At 39.4% G+C, this 21,691-nt stretch overlaps 1 protein-coding gene and 1 long non-coding RNA gene across 2 annotated transcripts; both read left to right on the plus strand.

The window, feature by feature from the left end:
- Positions 1-278: 278 nt before the first annotated feature.
- On the plus strand, positions 279-5,229 carry bmp2b (bone morphogenetic protein 2b). The gene is made up of 3 exons (XM_039647805.2): positions 279-679; positions 1,815-2,188; positions 4,204-5,229. Exons 2-3 carry the CDS (start codon positions 1,828-1,830, stop codon positions 5,082-5,084), a joined length of 1,242 nt encoding a protein of 413 aa, XP_039503739.2. The 5' UTR covers positions 279-679; positions 1,815-1,827; the 3' UTR covers positions 5,085-5,229.
- A 6,418-nt stretch (positions 5,230-11,647) lies between these two features.
- Positions 11,648-20,974, plus strand: LOC148976871 (uncharacterized). Its single transcript, XR_016146071.1, has 3 exons — positions 11,648-11,964; positions 13,134-13,845; positions 20,834-20,974. It is a non-coding gene; the product is annotated as an uncharacterized LOC148976871 (long non-coding RNA).
- Positions 20,975-21,691: the final 717 nt, after the last annotated feature.

The following is a 21,691-nucleotide window of genomic DNA, read 5'->3' on the forward strand; positions in this document are numbered from 1 at the left end:
AAATACAGAGTCCTTTCTATTGTAATCATATTTGTGAGAGTTTAAAACCCCCTATTTTAAAGTCTAATATTATAACAGCATTTAATACGGTAGGCTAACATTCTTTTCCCGGCAAAAGTACTAACATGTTTACAGTGTAGAACACATAGGATATGTGCAATGACAAATTCTATCACTCACCACGCACACTGTGGGCATGTTCAAACGTTTGAATGGAGAGAACGCGACGCATTTCAATGGACTTTAATGATGACAGTCATTGTGACATCACCAGACAACAAAAAGCCTCGCGCTCGCGGAGCGAAGCGCTCCAATCAATGGCACGGACGCGGCGCGTGGTGCACGCAGAGATGGATCTCCAAGCAGTCTCCAAAAACTTCTCTTGATCAGTTTTTTTTTTCCTTCAAAACAAAAAATGACAAATCAAGGATTCTGCGATCTCGCGCTGTCACTTTTGGGATTGCTGCTTTCTTTGACCTAAGCGCTCGCGCTCTTCGTTAGAGTTTAACACAGTCTAGTTTAAAGTGCTGCACAAGTATGGACAAGAAGAGGCGACCTGAGTTGCGACTACTCTCTGTCGTGGGATAAAAAAAAAAATTGCTTGTGGATTAAAACACGACTTCATGAGGAACTTAATAGACGACGGGAACGCAGACCGGCCACAGCGCTTCCTCCTTCGGTAACGCTACACATTATTTGTTTGATATTAGGTTATGCAAACAGCGCGAGCGTATTAAAACCAATGATGACATTTATATAACATAATGCATTGTATACATCACATTATATAAGTACATACATGTAGTGTGCAGGGTCAGGAGTCATGCGCAAATGAAAAGAAAACACTTCTCTGGTTCCTTATCATCAGATCTCTTTGTCGTCTTTGTTGCTTGAGTTGTTTTTGCGTAAGATCTACCACCTGTAGCCTCACAACTCTGCCTCTCCTTTGGCTGGTCTTTTGCTAGACATTCAGTCCTTTTGAAGACTTTCCTTTCATGATCTAAAGGCAGACCCCCACCCAGACACTGCTCTCTTATCTCCCTTTAATTGCAGACTCCATGTCTGCTGTCTTCATGTCTCTCCCTTCTTTCGATTCCTTTTGATTCACTCTTTCCTGTTTCATCCCATTTGTCTGACATCCTCCTGCTTTCACTGTAGATCAATCTCTTATTATAGCCTGCGGCAGGGATATTATTCTTAATCTTTATGTGCGTGTGTGTGTGTGTTCATCTCCAAAAGATCTAGATATGGCTGTGGTTTGAGGCAGCCACAGGTTGAATGTGGCTAGGGATCTTTTCCATGCAATAAAGTGGTTGAAGCTCTGGGATGGTAGTCAAAAGTGTTTTTAGGACTTAAAGGAACAGGTATTCCATAATAACCAAACAAACTTTAGACTTCTATGAGTGATTCAAGGGTTTAAGCTATCTATGTGTGATCTATAAACCATTGTGCTATTGAGCAAGGCACTTAACACTAGATTGCTCCAGGGGGGCTGTAGTTATCAGAAACATACTGAGTACTCTTTAAAACAAAGTTATTTAATGGTTCTTTGAAGGACTTTAGACTGTACAAGTTTTTTTTTTTTTAAAGCTGCAGTGTATGATAACTTTCTAAAAGTTTTTTGTGGAACTATAAAAAGTTTCTCCTATGACAATGTGGTAATGTTTTTTTTTTTTTTTTAATAATGAACTTGGTTGATTGATGGTAAGAAGAATGTTCTTTCCTGAACCTAAGATGCAAAAAAAACCCACTTATTTCAAATAAGCTCATTTGCCAATTTGATAGAAGGACTAATCTGTATTCTCTCTTCACAGGAACTGACTGATCATGGTCGCTGTGGTCCGCGCTCTCACGGTGCTGTTGCTCGGTCAGGTGTTGCTGGGAGGTGCCGCTGGACTCATTCCCGAGATCGACCGACGGAAATACAGTGATTCTGGGAGACACACACCGGAGAGATCAGATATAAACTTCCTGAACGAGTTCGAGCTACGGCTGCTCAATATGTTTGGACTGAAGCGAAGACCCACGCCAAGCAAATCAGCGGTGGTCCCTCAGTATATGCTGGACTTGTATAATATGCACTCTGAAAACGATGACCCGAACATCCGGCGGCCGAGGAGCACTATGGGAAAGCATGTGGAACGGGCAGCCAGCAGGGCAAACACAATACGAAGTTTTCATCATGAAGGTGAGGCCTAATTTTTGATTGTGAATGTTTTTGTTTGTGTGTGTGTGTAGTCTAAAAAAATGTGTTATTAATATATAAAATATTAATATTTATATTCAATATAAATATATACAGTATATTCATGCAAATATTTCTTAAATATATACATGCATGTGTGTGTATTTATATATGCAAAATAATTATACACACACATATTATGTAAACACAAACTTTTATTTTGGATGCGATTAAATAAAAATGTTGAAGTTTGAGGCTTAAAAGGGCGTTCGTTTATTCCCATAACATTCTACAATTCTAAGGAATGATGTGATGCAAGCATTTGGAAACTATTGACATTCCATAAACATCTCTCACTATTATTAAAGAAGCAAAAAATTGCATCCTAATGGTGACTTTACTGCAAATAATTGATAGTGTTTGAGTGCACTTAGAGTAGTTTTCCAGACAAGGTGTGGAGTTCATGCACTAGTTATTTTCCAAGAATCCACAGATTACAGTAACAAGCCTTATGAGGAAATCCAGGATGGTATTTGCGCGCATAAGTTTTGCTGAGATTCTGACATTGATGTTTTTGAGCCATCGATGGGGCGGGGGGTTGTTTTTGCACTACCTTTCATACGGATATCCTGTGCGAGTGTTTTTAGCTTTGCTCAACTCTTTATCAAATGCCCGAGTAATTCTAACCTAACTGCTTGAGCCAGTCAGGAGATTGTGGGTGGCCTTGTTGAATGGTGAGACCTAAATTCACTAGTAACAGAATCTTTTTTTATAACGAAATCAACCCGAGTGTGATCAGGTGGCATGTCAATTAAGTCTCTTTTAGGTGTGTTATCTGATTTAAACACTTGAGAAACATGCCCTCTCTTGCTCTGGAAGACTTGAGCCTTCGTTCTGGAGTCTGTTAAGAGGTCAACATAAACTGTAATATCAAGGCAACACAAGAAAATTGCTTTACTGTGGTAAAGAGAGGGGGAGGGATCCATACGACAGGCTGTAGAATGGCACAGATTCGGATGGATGACATCCAGTGGTTGAGCTGACACACTGCAAACAAGGATGCTTTTTGTGTGCTCGCGTTGAAACAAACTATTTAAGTGTTTGCATTAAGTTTCTTCCCTGTTTACTCCGAATGAGACGTATAGTATGGTAATTTGGGCACCTCCTTTGCCTCAGGCTTTTGTCATTGTCTTAATACGGTGAACACGGTGGTTTAGGACCTAACAGGAATTTGATCAAACCCCTCAAAAAGTTTTCCACGCAATATTATGTCATCGTTTCAACAGTTGGTCCAACACGGTGCTGCTGAAATAGCTCGACGTCAGTCCTTCTGAGAGATTCGCAGTCAGTATTGAAGCTAGCCGTCTTAAATGTAAGACTTGTACGATTTGCTGTTTTGGCATAACATACAAACAGAAATTAGGAATGTCAATACACTCATAACTGTGGCTAACTGCTTTCGACAAGCCCCGACATGTTCGCAGTCACTCCCCCTCAAGACGGATCGACTGGGAGAAAAAGGAAAAAGGTGAGGAAAGACAGACAGAACGAGGGAAAGAAAGAGCTGGGCTTTCCCACATCAAATAAAGCGTGCTTATCTTCTGTAGGCTCTTTGTGATTATGAGGCAGATAGGTTGGATTATTGGGAATGGAATTTCCAAAACGTCTCTTTTCAAAAGAGATTAAGTGAGCTCTTTGGTCTAAGAGCGTTTTTATTTTAGGGCATTCAGTCGTAGGAGTAGCTGTTCCTTTGCTGATTGCAACCTTTATTCGACAAAGGCCTGGAAACAAGAGCGTGTTGTCACTCCACAGCCACACAAACAGCCTCGGCGCTCGCAGCTAGCCTTTCATTTTAACACCTGGTTCTACCGTGTAATCTCTCGCTCGGGCCAGACGAGGAATTATGAGTGGAAAACCCAAAGCCAAAGTGAAAATGTCAGGTTTCAGCCTGAAGAAGTGTGTAGTTCACATCGAACAGTGTTCGTAATTTGTTGACGCTCTTTCTTCTGTCGTTCCAGAGGCTTTTGAGGCACTGTCCAGCCTGAGAGGAAAAACGACGCAGCAGTTTTTCTTCAACCTTACCTCCGTTCCCGTCGAGGAGCTCATCACGGCCGCTGAGCTGCGCGTTTTCAGGGACCAGATTCTCGGGGGCGCCGGGGCAGGTGGCTTCCACCGAATTAACATTTACGAGGTGTTTAGGCCGGCGCTGGCCCCCTCCAAAGAGCCTCTTACCAGACTTCTGGACACCCGATTGGTGCAGGACTCTCACACGCGCTGGGAGAGCTTCGACGTGGGCTCGGCCGTGGCTCGCTGGGCCCGTGAATCCCAGCACAACCACGGGCTCCTGGTGGAAGTGCTCCATCCCGAGGAGCCGGAAGGATCCGAGCAGGCCGAGAGGAACCGGAGGAGGCACGTGAGGGTCAGCCGATCCCTTCACACGGACGAGGACTCGTGGGCGCAAGCCCGACCGCTTCTGGTGACCTACAGCCACGACGGCCAAGGCTCGGCCGTCCTGCATTCGAACCGAGAGAAGCGGCAGGCGCGGCGGGCGAAGGGGAACCGCAAGAAGCAGCACCAGCACCAGCGCACAAACTGCAGGAGACACTCTCTTTACGTGGACTTCAGCGACGTGGGCTGGAACGAGTGGATCGTGGCGCCGCCGGGGTACCACGCTTTCTACTGCCACGGCGAGTGTCCCTTCCCGCTGTCGGACCACCTGAACTCCACCAATCACGCCATCGTCCAGACGCTGGTGAACTCGGTCAATTCCAACATTCCCAGAGCCTGCTGCGTCCCAACAGAGCTCAGCCCCATATCGCTGCTGTACCTCGACGAGTACGACAAAGTCATTCTTAAAAACTATCAGGACATGGTGGTGGAGGGCTGCGGGTGCCGATGAGAACTACACATCCCCCCCGATGAAGACTTTTATTTATACGAAAGAACATTCAAAGAGCTATTTTGGAGGAAGAAAAGAAATATATATGAATATATTTATGTTGACTGAAAAAAAAAATGGGAAAATAAATATTTTAATGAGAGTGCTTGCTTTTTCCAAGATGTTTTTTGTTTTGTTTTCCCTGTCCCATGTACATTTCAAAATGAGTGCAATTGCACATGAAGTATAATGCTCAGATTTTTATGATGTATTTATTGCATAACCACTTTATTTGTAAATGATGTGTATTTATCATGAAAAAAAATATATATGATCTTCATTCAGTGTGCATCTGGGAATACATTATTTGAAACCAAAAAATAAAACCATGGATGATGAAGTTCTCTTTAAAAGTCATGATATAACAAATATGCTGTTGCATAGACCCACGTGGCATGTGGTTACTTAATGCAATACTGCAATTGTGATATTTTCTTTATGCAAACAATTTAAAAGGTGGTGATCTGATTTGAGTAAGAATCCGATACAAGCCAGAAACCAGCATGTCATGTAAATAAGAGCCTGTTCTAATTCTTTGGCGTCATATACTGTAGGTGACCCCATATGACATTTCATCGCAATACTACGCACATGGCACCCTTTAGCGTCAATATAACACGCAGAAACCAAGCCGTTATACAGGTGACTGGCATCTTTTAACACGCATCAATATAACACACATCTCGTGCATGTTAAATTGACGCTAAAGGGTACCATGTGCGTAGTATTTCGACGAAATGTCATATGGCGTCACCTATATGACGCCAAATGTTGAGAATTTGTTGGTAAAGAGCCCTCCAAAAACTTGAAAATACCATATGAAAAGTTGGGTTTTGGACAATATCAGCATAAATACTTTTAATATAGGAAATAATTTTGGAACAACGCAAACTATGAAAAAAACAAATTCAAATCACAGAAAAAGCATCTCTAAATTGTGTTTTAATTGGTTTGTTGTGTATAAATGTTAAAATAGCTATCAATCAGCTAGCTCTAATGGTGTGTAATCTTCAAAAAGCCGAGTTATTCCAGCAATCAGGTTTAGACATCGCTGCTGCTGTGATGTGTGTAATTCACCATTATGATGTCATCGAAAAAAAATCCTTATTGCTGGTTTTTAATTATAATTACAAGTTACTCTAATGCATTTAGCTGTCCAAATATGTGCTTCTAAACTCTGGGAAGGCACTGCATAATCTCAAAGCAAATGCGTGTTTTTCAAAGATTCACGTCTTTGGCTCTGTCAAGTAGTGACACTCAAAAGTACATCAACAAAGAGAGCATCTTAGTTTTAAATATAAATGGATTAATCTGGAACACATCAGAAGATAAGATGTGTGTCAAGTTTCTTGGAAACTACTGCATTGGTACTCTAGGCATGATTCACATCTCATCTACACTCGAATATTCATGCAGAAACATTGCAAACATTGGAATAATAAATCATAATGACGCTAAAGCCCACTGAGGGTTGAGCAGCTTTGATTTTAGCATAATTATGTGTGTTTGGCTACTTTTATTTCCAATCTGAAGTTTATCCAAAAGTGTTCTATTTCTTGCTACGTTAGTTTGTCATTGTATAGACCAAACCGCAGGTCTGGTATGGAAAAACTCAACAGCCTTTGTGGTTTCTATTCACCAGATATTCATTCAGCCCCAGAAGGAACTGTTTTCCTTCCCTTTTTTTTTACCCAGAATGAATGCTTTTTAATGAAAATGACATTTCATGCAATGGTAAAAGCTAACTTCCTCCATCCAGAGCGCTGGGGAAACATTCTCAGGGAGTGTTAGATTTAATGGTTTGTCTTTAAAGAGTCCATAAAGCTTTAATTGAGTTGTATGGCAATACAACTACCCTGCCATGTTTCACATTTAACGTGCATTTCCCAACGTCCCTCCTGTTCTGTCAGCCTACAAGCTCTGACCCTTTGACTTCTTACTACCCAAGAGATCAGGGGAAAACTAAAGCAGGGTCAGGGTCACTGCAGAGAGCCGTAAAACATTTCAGTCGTCGGATTGGCCAAAACAACTATATCACTGGCATGCTTTGGTTTCACATAGACATGCCTCAGCTGGGTCTATTCAGTCATTTGTTTGCATAGATAAAAGATAAAATATCAAATAAAAATAGAAAATGTACAAATATATCTATTTAAGTTTCAAAGGTCACCATTTGCATTGAATTTGTTATACAGAACAAGTTGTTTTAACTGAAACTACTAGTATATTACTGTTTACAGCCGGTGTGAAGATGTGTTTTGGTCGATCGCACTGTAAAAATGATTACGCTTTATCAATTCAATAAAATTGTGGCAAAAGATTACAAGCAATATTATGAATTCAATTTAACAAATTAGAATTGAGTAATTATTAATCAAATATTTCCTTAAAAGTTAACCATTTAACATGGGTAAAGTTTACACCAAAGAAATTAACAAAAATATCTCACTAACAGACAGACGTAAAAGATTCATTAAGAACTCTTTATTTTATCTTGCCAACATTGAAAACACATGATGTTAACAAGCAGAATCACTCAAGGAGAAAACCGTCATTTTAAAACAAACCTAAAACAAACACCGATCACCATGATGGTGACTTACATTTACTTTTTTTTTTTTTGGTTGTTGTTTTACTCATTTTAAATGGTTAACTTTTAAGGAATTAATTTGATTAATTATTACTCAATTCTAATTTGTTAAATTTAATTAATAATATTGCTTGTAATCTGTTGCCACAATTTTATTGATTAGATAAAGCGTATTCATTTTTACAGTGGCAAGTGGATGACGCTAAATACAGGTGTAAACGGGGTCTAAAACAGTTTGAGCTTATCCACTTTCAGCCACTTCCAGAGGTATTTAAAAACACTTTTGGCTGGATTGCTTTCGTAGAGTAAATGCTCATGTGGTCGAATGCGTTTCAACAGATGCCTACTGACTTAACGCGTAAACATTATGAGAAGCGTGCTCAAACTTTGTCGGCTGAAGACCCAATGTTGGTTTGAAGACCAAAAACCAAAAATGTACTAAGCACTATGTTCTCTCGCCATTACTGATTTCTAACACACACTCACAGCGATCAGTGTGGTCTAGTAGTGGCTGTCAGAGCAGAAACAAAAGCTGATGCTCTCCGTGTGTCTCCTTTAGTGTTTATATGAAAATTTCCGTGAGCTTATTTCGTCCATTAGATCGAAAGATCTGAAAAAGCCTGTCTATAGACCCTCCCCTGGAAGAAATCAGGACAGAAGTGGTTGAAAGTGGACAAAATAGACAGATTAAAACACCACACTCTTAGAAGAAATGGTTCTATTTAGAACCAGAAATGGTTCCATCCCCCGCTTCATATATGGAACTCCAAAATGGTTCTATATAGAACCATTTTTTTTTTGGTAGAAGGTTCTATTGACCAAGTATGGAACCCCAGGGTTCTATATAGAACCCAGAGGAACCCTTTTTTAATAGTGTATAGAAACTTTTAGGGGTTCCAAATACGTAGCGCTGATAGAACCTTTTAAGGTTCTATATAGAACTATTTCTTCAAAGAGTGCAGGTGTAAACGGGCATGTGTCTCCCTCGTCTACTTGCGATCCGATCTTAATAACAGGTGTAAACAGGGCCATTACTCATTCATGTCTAAAACTGACAATCTGCCTTAAAAATTGCAGTATGAACTCTCAGTGAAACTTTACAATGATATATTGACTGAAGATGCACCTTAGCGAATAGAACAGTTCGTTCGGGCCAATTTTCTTTTTAAAGCATCAAAAAAGGTTGGGAAATACAACCATATGGCTTTGCGAGCATCAGTCTGGGCACTGGTTGGGAGGGATTCAGTTTGGCAAGGAACAGTAATTTGATTCGTCTCACTTAGTGCAAACCACACCGAAAGTATCTGTAGTTCCTCTGACCAGATTCATGCAACATCAGAATCCGATTTCCAGATTTCTGGCGGTCGGCGTTTGGAAACTATGCAGCGCGTACCTTTGATGAGGGGAACCCGACCGAGCTTGAATATGACTGCTGGCCCCGTGCCAGAGGGACGCTGAAGTTCGGACAGGGTCTGCGGCGGATCGGAAGGCCTTTGTTATCCCACAGCGGCACGCTAATTTGAGAGGAGGTTCACTACGCCTTTCTGTGAAGCGTCTATATGATGACGTCCAGCACACTTGGAAACGGAGCGTCTGTGGAGTAGCTCAAAACACATCAAAAAGCCACGCATCCACATGTTGCTGAAAGAGGAAAGAAACACACAGAAATGACTTTTCCAGAGTGACCGACAAACCCAGAAATGATGGGTCTAATTCTTACGTCCCCGTAAAGAACACATTATTCTATTACATTATTAGATTTTATTGTGTGCGTGTGTGTACGTGTGGGAGAGGGTCCGTTTTTTTTTTTTTTTTGGGAAAACGAGACAGAATAGAGGCCCTATGTCTGTATATGAAGGCCAGGCCAGCTAAATGTTAGGAAATGACTCAGTTGTATTTATGAAGTCTTCTGTTTGTTTGTGCTTTTTCCACTTCGGCTCCTGGAAAAGCAGATTATTTGCACATCAACCGGTGAACTCAAATCTTTGAGATGGATTCATTGCTACAGGCCGTGGGTGCAAAGAGCCAAGGCTTTTCTTGCTTTGGTTAAGCTGACCATAAATGTCACTGGAAAATCTTGTTGCTACCTGTATTTTTCCTCAGAAACCCTTGACAATTTTTTTTTATAGTCAGCGGTGTTTGCTAAGGCGAGCTTCATTTTAGGGTTAGGGAAATGGACGAACCCTTTACCCTACACTAAAATATTCTGGGTTGTTTCAACATGTTTGGGTCAAATGTGGACAAACCCAACAAAATACAAAATTTTATCTTAGTATTTCTGTGATTATTTGAATATTTGTAACACAGAAATAACAATACTATGAACCATGTATTCTCAAGTCAAAACTGAAGTCCCCAAACAATTAGATTCAAATGAAATAAAATATATAACAAATAAGTAATAGTTCAAAATTTGTGATGCATTATTTTTTCCGCCACCAGGGGTCGCTAACCTCTTACAATAACAAAGGCGAATACTGATGACGTATATTCCGCATTAAGCAGAATTATGGATCTTGTCGTCAAGCTGATGGATCTTTTATGAATGATCGAATACAGTGATGTTTTGAACATGAGTGGGGTGCGAACCAGGTCGCGATTGCTAGACGTATACCAGTGCCACACGCAACGCGAGTCCCACGGATATAAAGGAATAAGGGTTTCATTCTACCGAACTACATGCAAGAGCTGAATTAACACTCACACAGGTCAGTTTATTAGACGAATTAAACTTATGATGTAACGCACTTGCTCTAACAGTTACAATATCACACTAAACGGCATTTGAGTGTGTTGAATGTTAGTTAGGTTGTGTGTTGGCTGTATGAGACTAAGCTAGATTAACATTAGAGAATAACATACAGGTCATATTCTAACTTTTCGTCATGTTGAACTAAATAACTGATTAGTTTGCTCAACATCTGTTTAATAAAGTAACCTGCAACCCTCACGCCTCTAAGACAAAGTTAGTCGCGGACATGCTCTCGGCATCTCGAAAGTTGTTAATTAGTCGTCTTTTTGTCTCAAAGTCTGCTTGCCATGGTCCAAAATAACCCGTTTGTCAACGTCTGTCGCCATGGTTACTATTGCAGTACAAGGTCAAACCTGCCGGAAACCGGCGGTAACGGCGGATATGACGTCATTGACTAGCGACTGCTCACACGTCCCGTTTCCTTGGTTAAAATCGCAATTTTCTCACGATTTACAAATAGTTGAAAACATTTGGGATATTGTAAGTAATCAACTAAACAAAACATATAACATTGTCCTAGTGTTTTTTTGTGTGGATATTTTACTGCAAAAATCCTGCATATTGTCCCTTTAACTAATTTGAATTAGGTCAATTAGCCTAAACAAAAAGCAGAAATTTGTTTGTTTTTTAAAGTATTTTTTGCCTACACTTAAAAAAATGGTGTAAATTTTGCACTCAGAAATTCTAAGCAAATTTCACACATAATAACAAAGGAACGGCAAGTAACGCTGAATTTTGAAATTTCTAAGTAGAAAGACTAAAAGTGTACTTCCATGCAATATACTCAAATAGCCTTTGTTTTATTTACAACTTCGGGAAAGAACACAGTGTTTACAGTGTGGCAGGAAATCAAATGCACAAAAATGTGTTTGTGTCTTAGAATGCACTTAAATTGTTGTTTTTTGTATGTCCCCAAACCCATGCACCATTGGTTGTGCACACTAATCGCCAAGGCATCCACTCAGTAGAGTCCAGCCATTTCTTTTTGCACCAACACAAACCCACAAGCAAACACATGAACACACACAAACACACCCACAGAGCAGGTGCCTCAGACCGAGTGAGTCAGAACCCTCTCGTGGCCTCATGTCAGATCCACTGTTTGCTCTGATTCAGTGCCAGCGCACTACGACTCATACCTTCAACTATTTGTTGTTGGGACGCAGGCCTCTTTCCCCTCACAGTAAACCACATCGCTCATGTTCCCCAGAGACTCTGTGTAGTAAACTTTGGTCATTTTTCTTGACATTTATTGGCTGATGGTAACCATGGCAGTACAGTGACTTGGTGTATGAAAGCATTTTGATGTTTCTCATAAAAGCTTTGCGTGGAGGATGTTTCAGTTTGGAACACTCTAGTGAGCAAGCATGTAAACAGATGGTCAAAGGAGATATTTGGGGTGTTTGTTTCTGAAGGGCAGCTGCAGCGCAGCGCTAAACGCAGTTGGTGGTCTATCTGTTCTCTATCTTTACAAGAATTCTGGAGATGCGTGCACTTAGGTAAGGTCTTGTTTGGATGGCTCAACTAATGGACACGTTCAAGTGAATCTCACGAAGATACTTCCAGGTCATTTCATCCCAAAATCAAGAGGAAAAAAGAAAGATATAACAAATTTCGTTTTTTAATATAAAACATAAAAATATAAAAAGTAATTTCTTATAAGAAAAAGGCTATATTTTCTATATTTCTAAAAATATTTATTTATATTATAGCTACACACTGTCATGATTTTTTTTTTTTTTAAGAAATGAATACCTTTACTCAGAAAGGATGTATTAAATTGATCAAAAGTGACGGGAAAGATTTTGACATTGTTACAAAAGTAATTCTATTTCAAATAAATTAATCAAAGAATCCTGGAAAATATGTACGTCAACTCCCACCAAAATTTTAAGAAGCACAACTGTTTTTTTTTGTTTGTTTTAACTTTGATAAAAAAATAAATCTTTCTCGCACACAAGTTTGTTGAGCATAAGCACTGTAAAAAAATATACGTTTGTGATATGTAATCACATTTTTTCTTTTGTCAAATCGACTTAAATAATTTATGTGGTTCAGATAACATAATATTTTGAGTTTCTGATGGATTAAATCAATCTCCTTCATTGTATTAACTACATTTTTCCATTTCAATGAACTTAAATTTTTAAGGCACCCAGGTTACTTCATTTTTTACATTAAACCAACAATATTTTTTTTACAATAATATATAAAGCAAAAATAACAATAGGCTTTATGCACAACTTACTTCCGCATTCTCTGTAAAACAGGTCGCATCGCTTCCGGTCCAGGTCTTTTGTATGTGCTTCATGAAATTTTTTGCGGTTTTACTCAAGATAACTTAAAAGGAGCGAGCAAAGATTAGCATAACCAATATCCCTCACATGTGCAGATTGATATTTAAACGTTTTTAAACAGTGACGTTTAGATATTTAAATGGAATAAAACGCCAATAACAAAGTGAACTAGTTATGTTAGCTGATTACCTTAAAAATCCATAGATATCGTAGTCGTAGTTCAGTGCGATGAGACCTGTTTTCCGGTTTGGTCACGTGACGCACGACATAAAGCCTATTTCTATCTAATTAAACCAATACTGAAGAACACACAAACTAATGTGTACTATTATTAAAATAAACAAACTACACAGTTTTCCCTCTGATTTTAGGGTGAAATGTGACCAGGGACTCTTTTTTTTCGCACAATTCTTAATACGTCTGAGGCACCTTGGAAAGAATAATTGCACACCGCGCCAAACAACAGGCACCTTGTATCTGAAATGGACCCAGAGAAAAAACAGCGAAAGATTGAAAACATTCGATGTGCTTACAAATCAGAAACACATTAATAGCTCACCTGCAAATGCTAAAGCTTGACGGATAACAAGATTACTAAAGCAACCCTATAGTTCACTGTACACTTGCAATCCCCATTCCACCCCAGATGTCAGTATCCTGAAGGATCCCGGCAGCAGATGGCATTGATCTTTCACATTAACTTCTCCTGCGGCTCCAAACCCAGCTGATTCACCGTACATGTGGAATGCTCTGAGAAGCTGATATACAATACACTATATTGTTGGGGGAAGAAAAAATGTTTTTGAAGACTTTTTTGAATACATCTGCTCCGGTTTTTCGCTGCAAATGAGTTACGTTCAAGGACTGTATCAATGTCATGTTGATTCTCTCTCAAAAGTAAACGCGTTCAGTGTATACTCGGGCTAATCAGGCTGGTTTGTGTTGAAAAAGTCCGGCTAAGGACACACACACACCTCGCCGTTGGTGGCCTAACGGCAAAAGCCTAGTCTTGAACCTGCCGCTTAGAATGGATTAACTTGGGGTTGCAGCCAGCTGCGGGGCCTTGGAGCCGGTCGAGGGCGGGTAAGGTTCGCCACCCTGGGTGGTATGGCGTTAGTTCCCACCTCACACGTTTCCCATTAGTGTAACAGGCTACATATGAAGCACCAGGCAGTGCTGGTCAGGGACACAAGGCATCCCAGCCCAGCCTGATTCATGGCACCAGTCAGTGTTGATCAGTTTGAGCCCAAGTGTACCAAGCACTTCACAAAATGAGTAATGTCATGCCATACCAACCAATTAGAATGACGCTTCTTGTTGGAACGTCATCTGGAAGTTGACTGGATGGAAATGAGTAACTTGAGCGGTAAATACTACACTGTAAAAAAATATTTTCAAGATTTGTTATCACAAAATATGTTCTTTTGTCAAATCAACTTTATAATAATTTATTTAGTTGAGATAACATATAATTTTGAGTTTCTGATGATTAAATCATTCTCCTTCATTGTATTAACTCACTTTTTTCAGTTCAATCAACTTAAAATTTTAAGGCAACCCAGGTTACTGACTTTTTTTAAGTTAAACCAACAATATTTTTTACAGTGTAGTAATCACAACATTTTTTTCTTTTGTCAAATCAACTTAAATAATTTATTTAGTTCAGATAACATATAATTTTGAGTTTCTGATGATTAAATCATTCTCCTTCATTGTATTAACTCACTTTTTCCACCAGTTCAATGAACTTAAAATTTTAAGGCAACCAGGTTACTTACTTTAAGTTAAACCAACAATATTTTTTTACAGTGTATATGTGTGCGAGAAATGGGTGACTGTAAATTTTTAATTGCATCGATACGGACTTGCATTTGCGTTCACGATTCAATTCTGCACTCCAAAAATATCTAGGCCTATAAAAAATGCACGATTTGAATTGTTTGGACAACACAGATTTAATTAACGAAATATAGCTGCAAGCAGCAATGCAGGGGCCAAGCCCGGAAGCAGCAGCAACTCCGACATTTGAAAAAAAAAACTGTTGGGTCAGTAGTACAAGTGAAAATAACCTCAAAATTAAGATTTTTTTAATATATAAATTTGCTGCATGTTATATTTTTGGAAGTCCTTTCTCAGACAGACACCATGTCTAGAACTGAAACAACTTTTCCACCACTTAAGGCCACAGTACCTCTTGCGGTCTGGGCATGTGCCACACAGGATTCGAACCCACGACCGCAATGGTTCGGGATTCGTGACACGTGGTTTAGCAGCTTGCGCCACACAGAAGACGCAAATGATAGAGCTGCAGAGGAGAGGCTTCAGTATAAGAATAAGCACACAAAATCATGTTAACGCGATTAGCATGCTAAGCTAGCTCAATGCTAACGTAGCTTATGGTTATCCTGATAGCTGAAGAGCCGCATTCAAAAGAATTGCACCTGGTTAGCATGCTAAACAATTATTATGCTAAGCTAACTAGCATAAGGTAACTAACACAGGCTAGGTCAACTTTGGAGACAAATATCTCTCAAACGATAGCGAATATCAAAAATCGGTTCAGTCATTTCTGTGCGGCTCGGTCCAAAGATTATGTGACCAAATTTTGGACAAATTCGAGCAAGATTTGAAGGAGGAGTAGCGAAAAAATGTTTTTTCATTTGCTCCAATATGGCGGACAGTCACATTGTTGGAAAATGAAAAATGAGACATCGGTGGAATTGTTATAAGCCAAGGAACATATTGACATGAAGAAATTACATTTTGAACAATATTTGCAAAAGTTATAAGCGTCTTTACAAAAAACCTTATAACTTTGGAACACTAGGTGGCGCTGTGATAAAACTTCTCATGTACCTTCAAGGCATGCTAATGATGATCCATGCCAAATTTGGTCAAGAAATTTCAAAGAGGTTTAAAGATATTGCAAATTATGACAAAATTCAAAATGGCGGACACGAGGTACAGCCCATCATGTCAAAATCGATATCCACGGATTCGGCATGATCCAAGGAATCCATAGATACCACATTTATGATTTTCTGAAAAACTGTTCAAAAGTTATTGGCCAAAATAGCAATTTTGCATATCTCATGACCCGTAGGTGGTGCTATTCCCAACTTTGGTATGGATCCTCAGAACATGCTTCCGATGAAACGTACCAATTTTCGTTTCGATTGATTCAATTTTGGCCGAGATACAGCCTCTTAGCCAATTTTGGGTGGACCTCGTTAAGTTTGCGACACCATAACTTTTGAACAAAGATGAATAAAAAAAATCGGTTCAGTCATTTCTGTGCGGCTCAGTCCGAAGATCATTTGAGCAAATTTTGGACAGAATTGGACAAAATTTGAAGGAGGAGTAGGGAAAAAACTGAATACTGTACATTTCAAAATGGCCTCTACTGTAATGGGCGGGGTCTTAATGTAAGGTATTGTTTGTGATCAGCATGATGAGAGGAATCAGGTGTACTAAGTTTCATGTCTCTACAGCAAAGGGTTCAAAAGTTATAACCATTTCAATGTTGCATTTTTGAACTGGTGGTGGCGCTATAGAGTTGGTCCTAGAGGGTCAAAAATTGGACCAATTACTAATAATTACCATCACTACAAGTGTGCCAAATTTCAACATTTTCCTACTTACGGTTCATAGGGCTGCCATAGACTTCCATTTACGGAATAATAATAATAATAATAAATATAGCTGCAAGCAGCAATGCAGGGGCCAAGCCCGGAAGCAGCAGCAACTCCGACATTTAAAAAAAAAAACTGTTGGGTCAGTAGTACATGTGAAAATAACCTCAAAATTAAGATTTTTTTAATATATAAATTTGCTGCATGTTATATTTTTGGAAGTCCTTTCTCAGACAGACACCATGTCTAGAACTGAAACAACTTTTCCACCACTTATGGCCACAGTACCTCTTGCGGTCTGGGCATGTGCCACACGGGATTCGAACCCACGACCGCAATGGTTCGGGATTCGTGACACGTGGTTTAGCAGCTTGCGCCACACAGAAGACGCAAATAACTGAGCTGCAGAGGAGAGCCTTCAGTATAAGAATAAGCACACAAAATCATGTTAACGCAATTAGCATGCTAAGCTAGCTAAATGCTAACGTAGCTAATGGTTATCCTGATAGCTGAAGAGCCGCATTCAAAAGAATTGCACCTGGTTAGCATGCTAAACAATTATTATGCTAAGCTAACTAGCATAAGTCAACAAACACAGGCTAGGTCAACTTTGGAGGCAAATATCTCTCAAACGATAGCGAATATCAAAAATCTGTTCAGTCATTTCTGTGCGGCTCGGTCCAAAGATTATCTGACAAAATTTTAAACAAATTCGAGCAAGATTTGCAGGAGGAGTAGCGAAAAAATGGTTTTTCATTTGCTCCAATATGGCGGACAGTCACATTGTTGGAAAATGACAAATGAGACATCGGTGGAATCGTTATAAGCCAAGGAACATATTGATATGAAGAAATTACATTTTGAACAATATTTGCAAAAGTTATAAGCATCTTTACAAAAAACCTTATAACTTGGGAACACTAGGTGGCGCTGTGATAAAACTTCTCATGTACCTTCAGGGCATGCTAATGATGATTCATGCCCAATTTGGTCAAGAAATTTCAAAGAGGTTTAAAGATATTGCAAATTATGACAAAATTCAAAATGGCGGACACGAGGTATAGCCCATCATGGCAAAATCGATATCCACGGATTCGGCATGATCCAAAGAATCCATAGATACCACATTTATGATTTTCTGAAAAACTGTTCAAAAGTTATTGGCCAAAATAGCAATTTTTCATATCTCATGACCCGTAGGTGGCGCTATTCCCAACTTTGGTATGGATCCTCAGAACATGCTTCCGATGAAGCGTACCAATTTTCGTTTCGATTGATTCAATTTTGGCCGAGATACAGCCTCTTAGCCAATTTTGGGTGGACATCGTTAAGTTTGCGACACCATAACTTTTGAACAAAGATGAATAAAAAAAATCTGTTCAGTCATTTCTGTGCGGCTCAGTCCGAAGATCATTTGAGCAAATTTTGGACAGAATTGGACAAAATTTGAAGGAGGAGTAGGGAAAAAACTGAATACTGTACATTTCAAAATGGCCTCTACTGTAATGGGCGGGGTCTTAATGTAAGGTATTGGTTGTGATCAGCATGATGAGAGGAATCAGGTGTACTAAGTTTCATGTCTCTAGAGCAAAGGGTTCAAAAGTTATAACCATTTCAATGTTGAATTTTTGAACTGGTGGTGGCGCTATAGAGTTGGTCCCAGAGGGTCAAAAATTGGACCAATTACTAATAATTACCATCACTACAAGTGTGCCAAATTTCATCATTTTCCTATGTACGGTTCATAGGGCTGCCATAGACTTACATTGGCGGAAGAAGAATAATAATAATAAGATTAAAGCTGCAAGCAGCCTTTGCGGGGCCAAGCCCTGAAAGGGACCACAAGCAGAACAAGTACAACAAGCACATGTTCTTTCTCAGACAGACACCATGTGTAGAACTGAAACGACTTTTCCACCACTTAAGGCCACAGTACCTCTTGCGGTCTGGGCATGTGCCACACGGGATTCGAACCCACGACCGCAATGGTTCGGGATTCGTGACACGTGGTTTAGCAGCTTGCGCCACTCATAGGATATAAATTACAAAACTGCAGAGGAGAGGCTTCAGTATAAGAATAAACGCACAAAAGCATGTTAACGTGATTAGCATGCTAAGCTAGCTCAATGCTAATATAGCTTATGGTCATCATGTTAGCTGAAGAGCCCCATTAAAAAGAATGGCACCTGGTTAGCATGCTGAACAATTATTATGCTAAGCTAACTAGCATAAGGCAACAAACACAGGCTAGGTCAATTTTGGAGATGAATATCTCAAAAACGGTAATGAATATCAAAAATCTGTTCAGTCATTTCTGTGCGGCTCGGTCCAAAGATCATCTGACCAAATTTTGGAAAAATTTGAGCAAGATCTGAAGGAGGAGTAGCGAAAAAATGGTTTTTCATTTGCTCCAATATGGCGGACAGTCACTTTGTTGGAAAATGAAAAATGAGACATCGTTAGAATCGGTATAAGCCAAGGAACATATTGATATAAAGAAATTAAATTTTGAACTATATTTGCAAAAGTTATAAGCGTTTTTACAAAAAACCTTATAACTTTGTAACACTAGGTGGCGCTGTCATCAAACTTCTCATGTACCTTTGGGCCATGCTAATGATGATCCATACCAAATTTGGTGAAGAAATTTTAAAAAGTTTTAAAGATATTGCAAATTATGACAAAATTCAAAATGGCGGACACGAGGTACATCCCATAATGGCAAAATTGATATCCACGGATTCGGCATGATCCAAGGAATCCATAGATACCACATTTATGATTTTCTGAAAAACTGTTCAAAAGTTATAGGCCAAAATAGCAATTTTGCATATCTCATGACCCCTAGGTGGCGCTATTCCCAACTTTGGTATGACACCTCAGAACATGCTTCTGATAAAGTGTATCGATTTCTGTTTCGATTGATCAAACTTTGGCCGAGATACAGCCTCTTAGCCAATTTTGGGTGGACCTCACTAAGTTTGCGACACCATAACTTTTGAAGAGAGACAACTAAAAAAAATCTGTTCAGTCATTTCTGTGCGGCTAAGTCTAAATATCATTTGACCAAATATTGGACAAAATTGAACAAATTTTGAAGGAGGAGTAGCAAAAAAACTGAATACTGTACTTTTCAAAATGGCGTCTACTGTAATGGGCGGAGTCTTAATGTATGACATTGGTTGTGATCAGCATGATGAGTGGAATCAAGTGTACTATGTTTCATGTCTCTAGACCAAAGGGTTCAAAAGTTACAACGATTTTAATGTTGAAATTTTGAACTGGTGGTGGCGCTATAGAGTTGGGGCTAGAGACTCAAAATTTGGCTCAATTACTTTTCATGATGATCTCTATAAGTGTGCCAAATTTCATCATTTTCCTACTTACAGTTCATAGGGCTGCCATAGACTTCCACCGGGAAGAATAATAATAATAATAATAATAATAATAATAAAACCAACAGATACAATAGGTGCCTCTGCACCTTCGGTGCTTGGCCCCTAAAAACTAACAGATACAATAGGGGCTATCCCCTTCGGGGCTTGGCCCCTAATAATAATAATAAGAAAACTAACAGATACAATAGGGGCTATCCCCTTCGGGGCTTGGCCCCTAATTACTAATGTGATGCATATTTTTCACAGCACATGGAAGAAACAGGCAAGTTTGTTATCAAGTATTCGCATCTATTTCAAAATGCATTTACTCAAATAGCTTTGAACGAACATCAATTTGTTCATTGTGAAATCAATTCAATTCATTCAGTTAGAATGCATTAACATGCTAAAAATATACGGCAAGACTGAACAAGCAATATTTATCTAGTTCAAATCTACGATTGGATTTATTAATGATAAATATTTAGACCTGGTTCTTTTGCATTTAAAATACATTAAGTGTATTAGTACTAAACAGAAATCTAATTCCTTTCTGACTGACATATGCATATGATAAGTTTTTGTTAAAACTGTGTAATCCAAATCACCAAATCTTAAATTAAGGACTAAATACTTTTGAGTGGGTTCCTTGCCACTGTCACCTAGGCTGGCAGTCGGTGAAACCTAATATTCAACAATATTATTGTTCTGACTGTACTAACGCTGTGTATGAGAACTGACCTGAGCTGGACGAACTGCTTTATAGACAAACTGAACTAATTTAGTAATAAATTAATGATCTTTTCAACAGAACTGAATCAACACTGAGCTGACTTCAGCTGAACAACAGCCGAAATGCATCATTTTCGAAACAATCTGTATTGTGTAAAGCACAACATAAATAAAGGTGACTTGACTTGAGTGTGATTGCAAAGATTGTTTGACGCATGGCATCTCCATCGGCTTAAGCTCATAAAATGTTTGTATGCGACTGCCTCTTACATTACATGTGGCTGCGATGAGGTAGACTTAACCAGTATGTGTGTGTGTGTGTGTGTCCAGAAGAGATGGATTGCCTTCTGCCTGCCTCACCTCAGCTCACTTCCCGTGAGTCACTTCCTGTCCCAGGCCCAGAATCCCGCTGTCCTCTGGCTGATGTCATGGCAGCTTTCCACTCCAGCCTATGGAACATAAACATCTGGCCATAAGATCATAAAGCGGAGACGAGTGGCAGTGCTTTTCTTCAGCCCACCCCATCGGTGACTGCATCAGCGCATTATACAGTCAAAAACTGATTTATTACCAAGAGTAAAGCTCTTTGCATGTGCAACAAGTACATACTCGTTTGAAAAATCGTTTGCAACTTCCGGTTCACGGGGACTTTAATTATTAAAAAGTATCGGTATCGGCGATACTGGCCCTCAGGGGCGGCTCGCCCATAGAGGGCGCTGGGGCGCCGCCCTCCCTCCGACCTGTCTGTCTGTTTTTTTAATATATATTATAATTTATCATTTTGAAAAATAATCAATGTTAATTATATGCTAATAATGGTTTTACTTTGAAAAGTGTTTTGAACTCACCAGAATGATATTTGCATTCACTTTCGTTACTTTTATCATGTTGGTGTAGTAGTATAGCCAATAGGCTGTCTTCTCAGGGCGCCTGTTCGCTCAGCCCCACAGTACTGGAATTTAAGCCAATAGTTCCCCGGTTGCTATGCAAAAAAGTTTATATTTCGCCAATCAGCGTCGTCAAATTTTATGGTTTGGGGCGCTGAAAATATCGCCCACAGTATCAGATTAGGGGAGTGCACCGTGCACGCGCACCACGGGACATTTTTTTACCTCAGATGAGAGCAGAATGGCAGCGTCAGTGACGTCGAGTGGAAATAATGTAAAGTAAGTCGTGGGAATTGACCTG

This window comes from Pimephales promelas, chromosome 13 (genome assembly GCF_988280905.1).
Source record: "Pimephales promelas chromosome 13, fPimPro1.hap1.1, whole genome shotgun sequence".
NCBI lineage: Eukaryota > Metazoa > Chordata > Actinopteri > Cypriniformes > Leuciscidae > Pimephales > Pimephales promelas.

Bases quoted from the DNA above. Each gene is read 5' to 3' on its own strand.
- bmp2b (XM_039647805.2), top strand. From the start codon at position 1,828: ATGGTCGCTGTGGTCCGCGCTCTCACGGTGCTGTTGCTCGGTCAGGTG. The intron at 2,189-4,203 runs GTGAGGCCTAAT...CTGTCGTTCCAG, and splicing joins ACGAAGTTTTCATCATGAAG to AGGCTTTTGAGGCACTGTCC.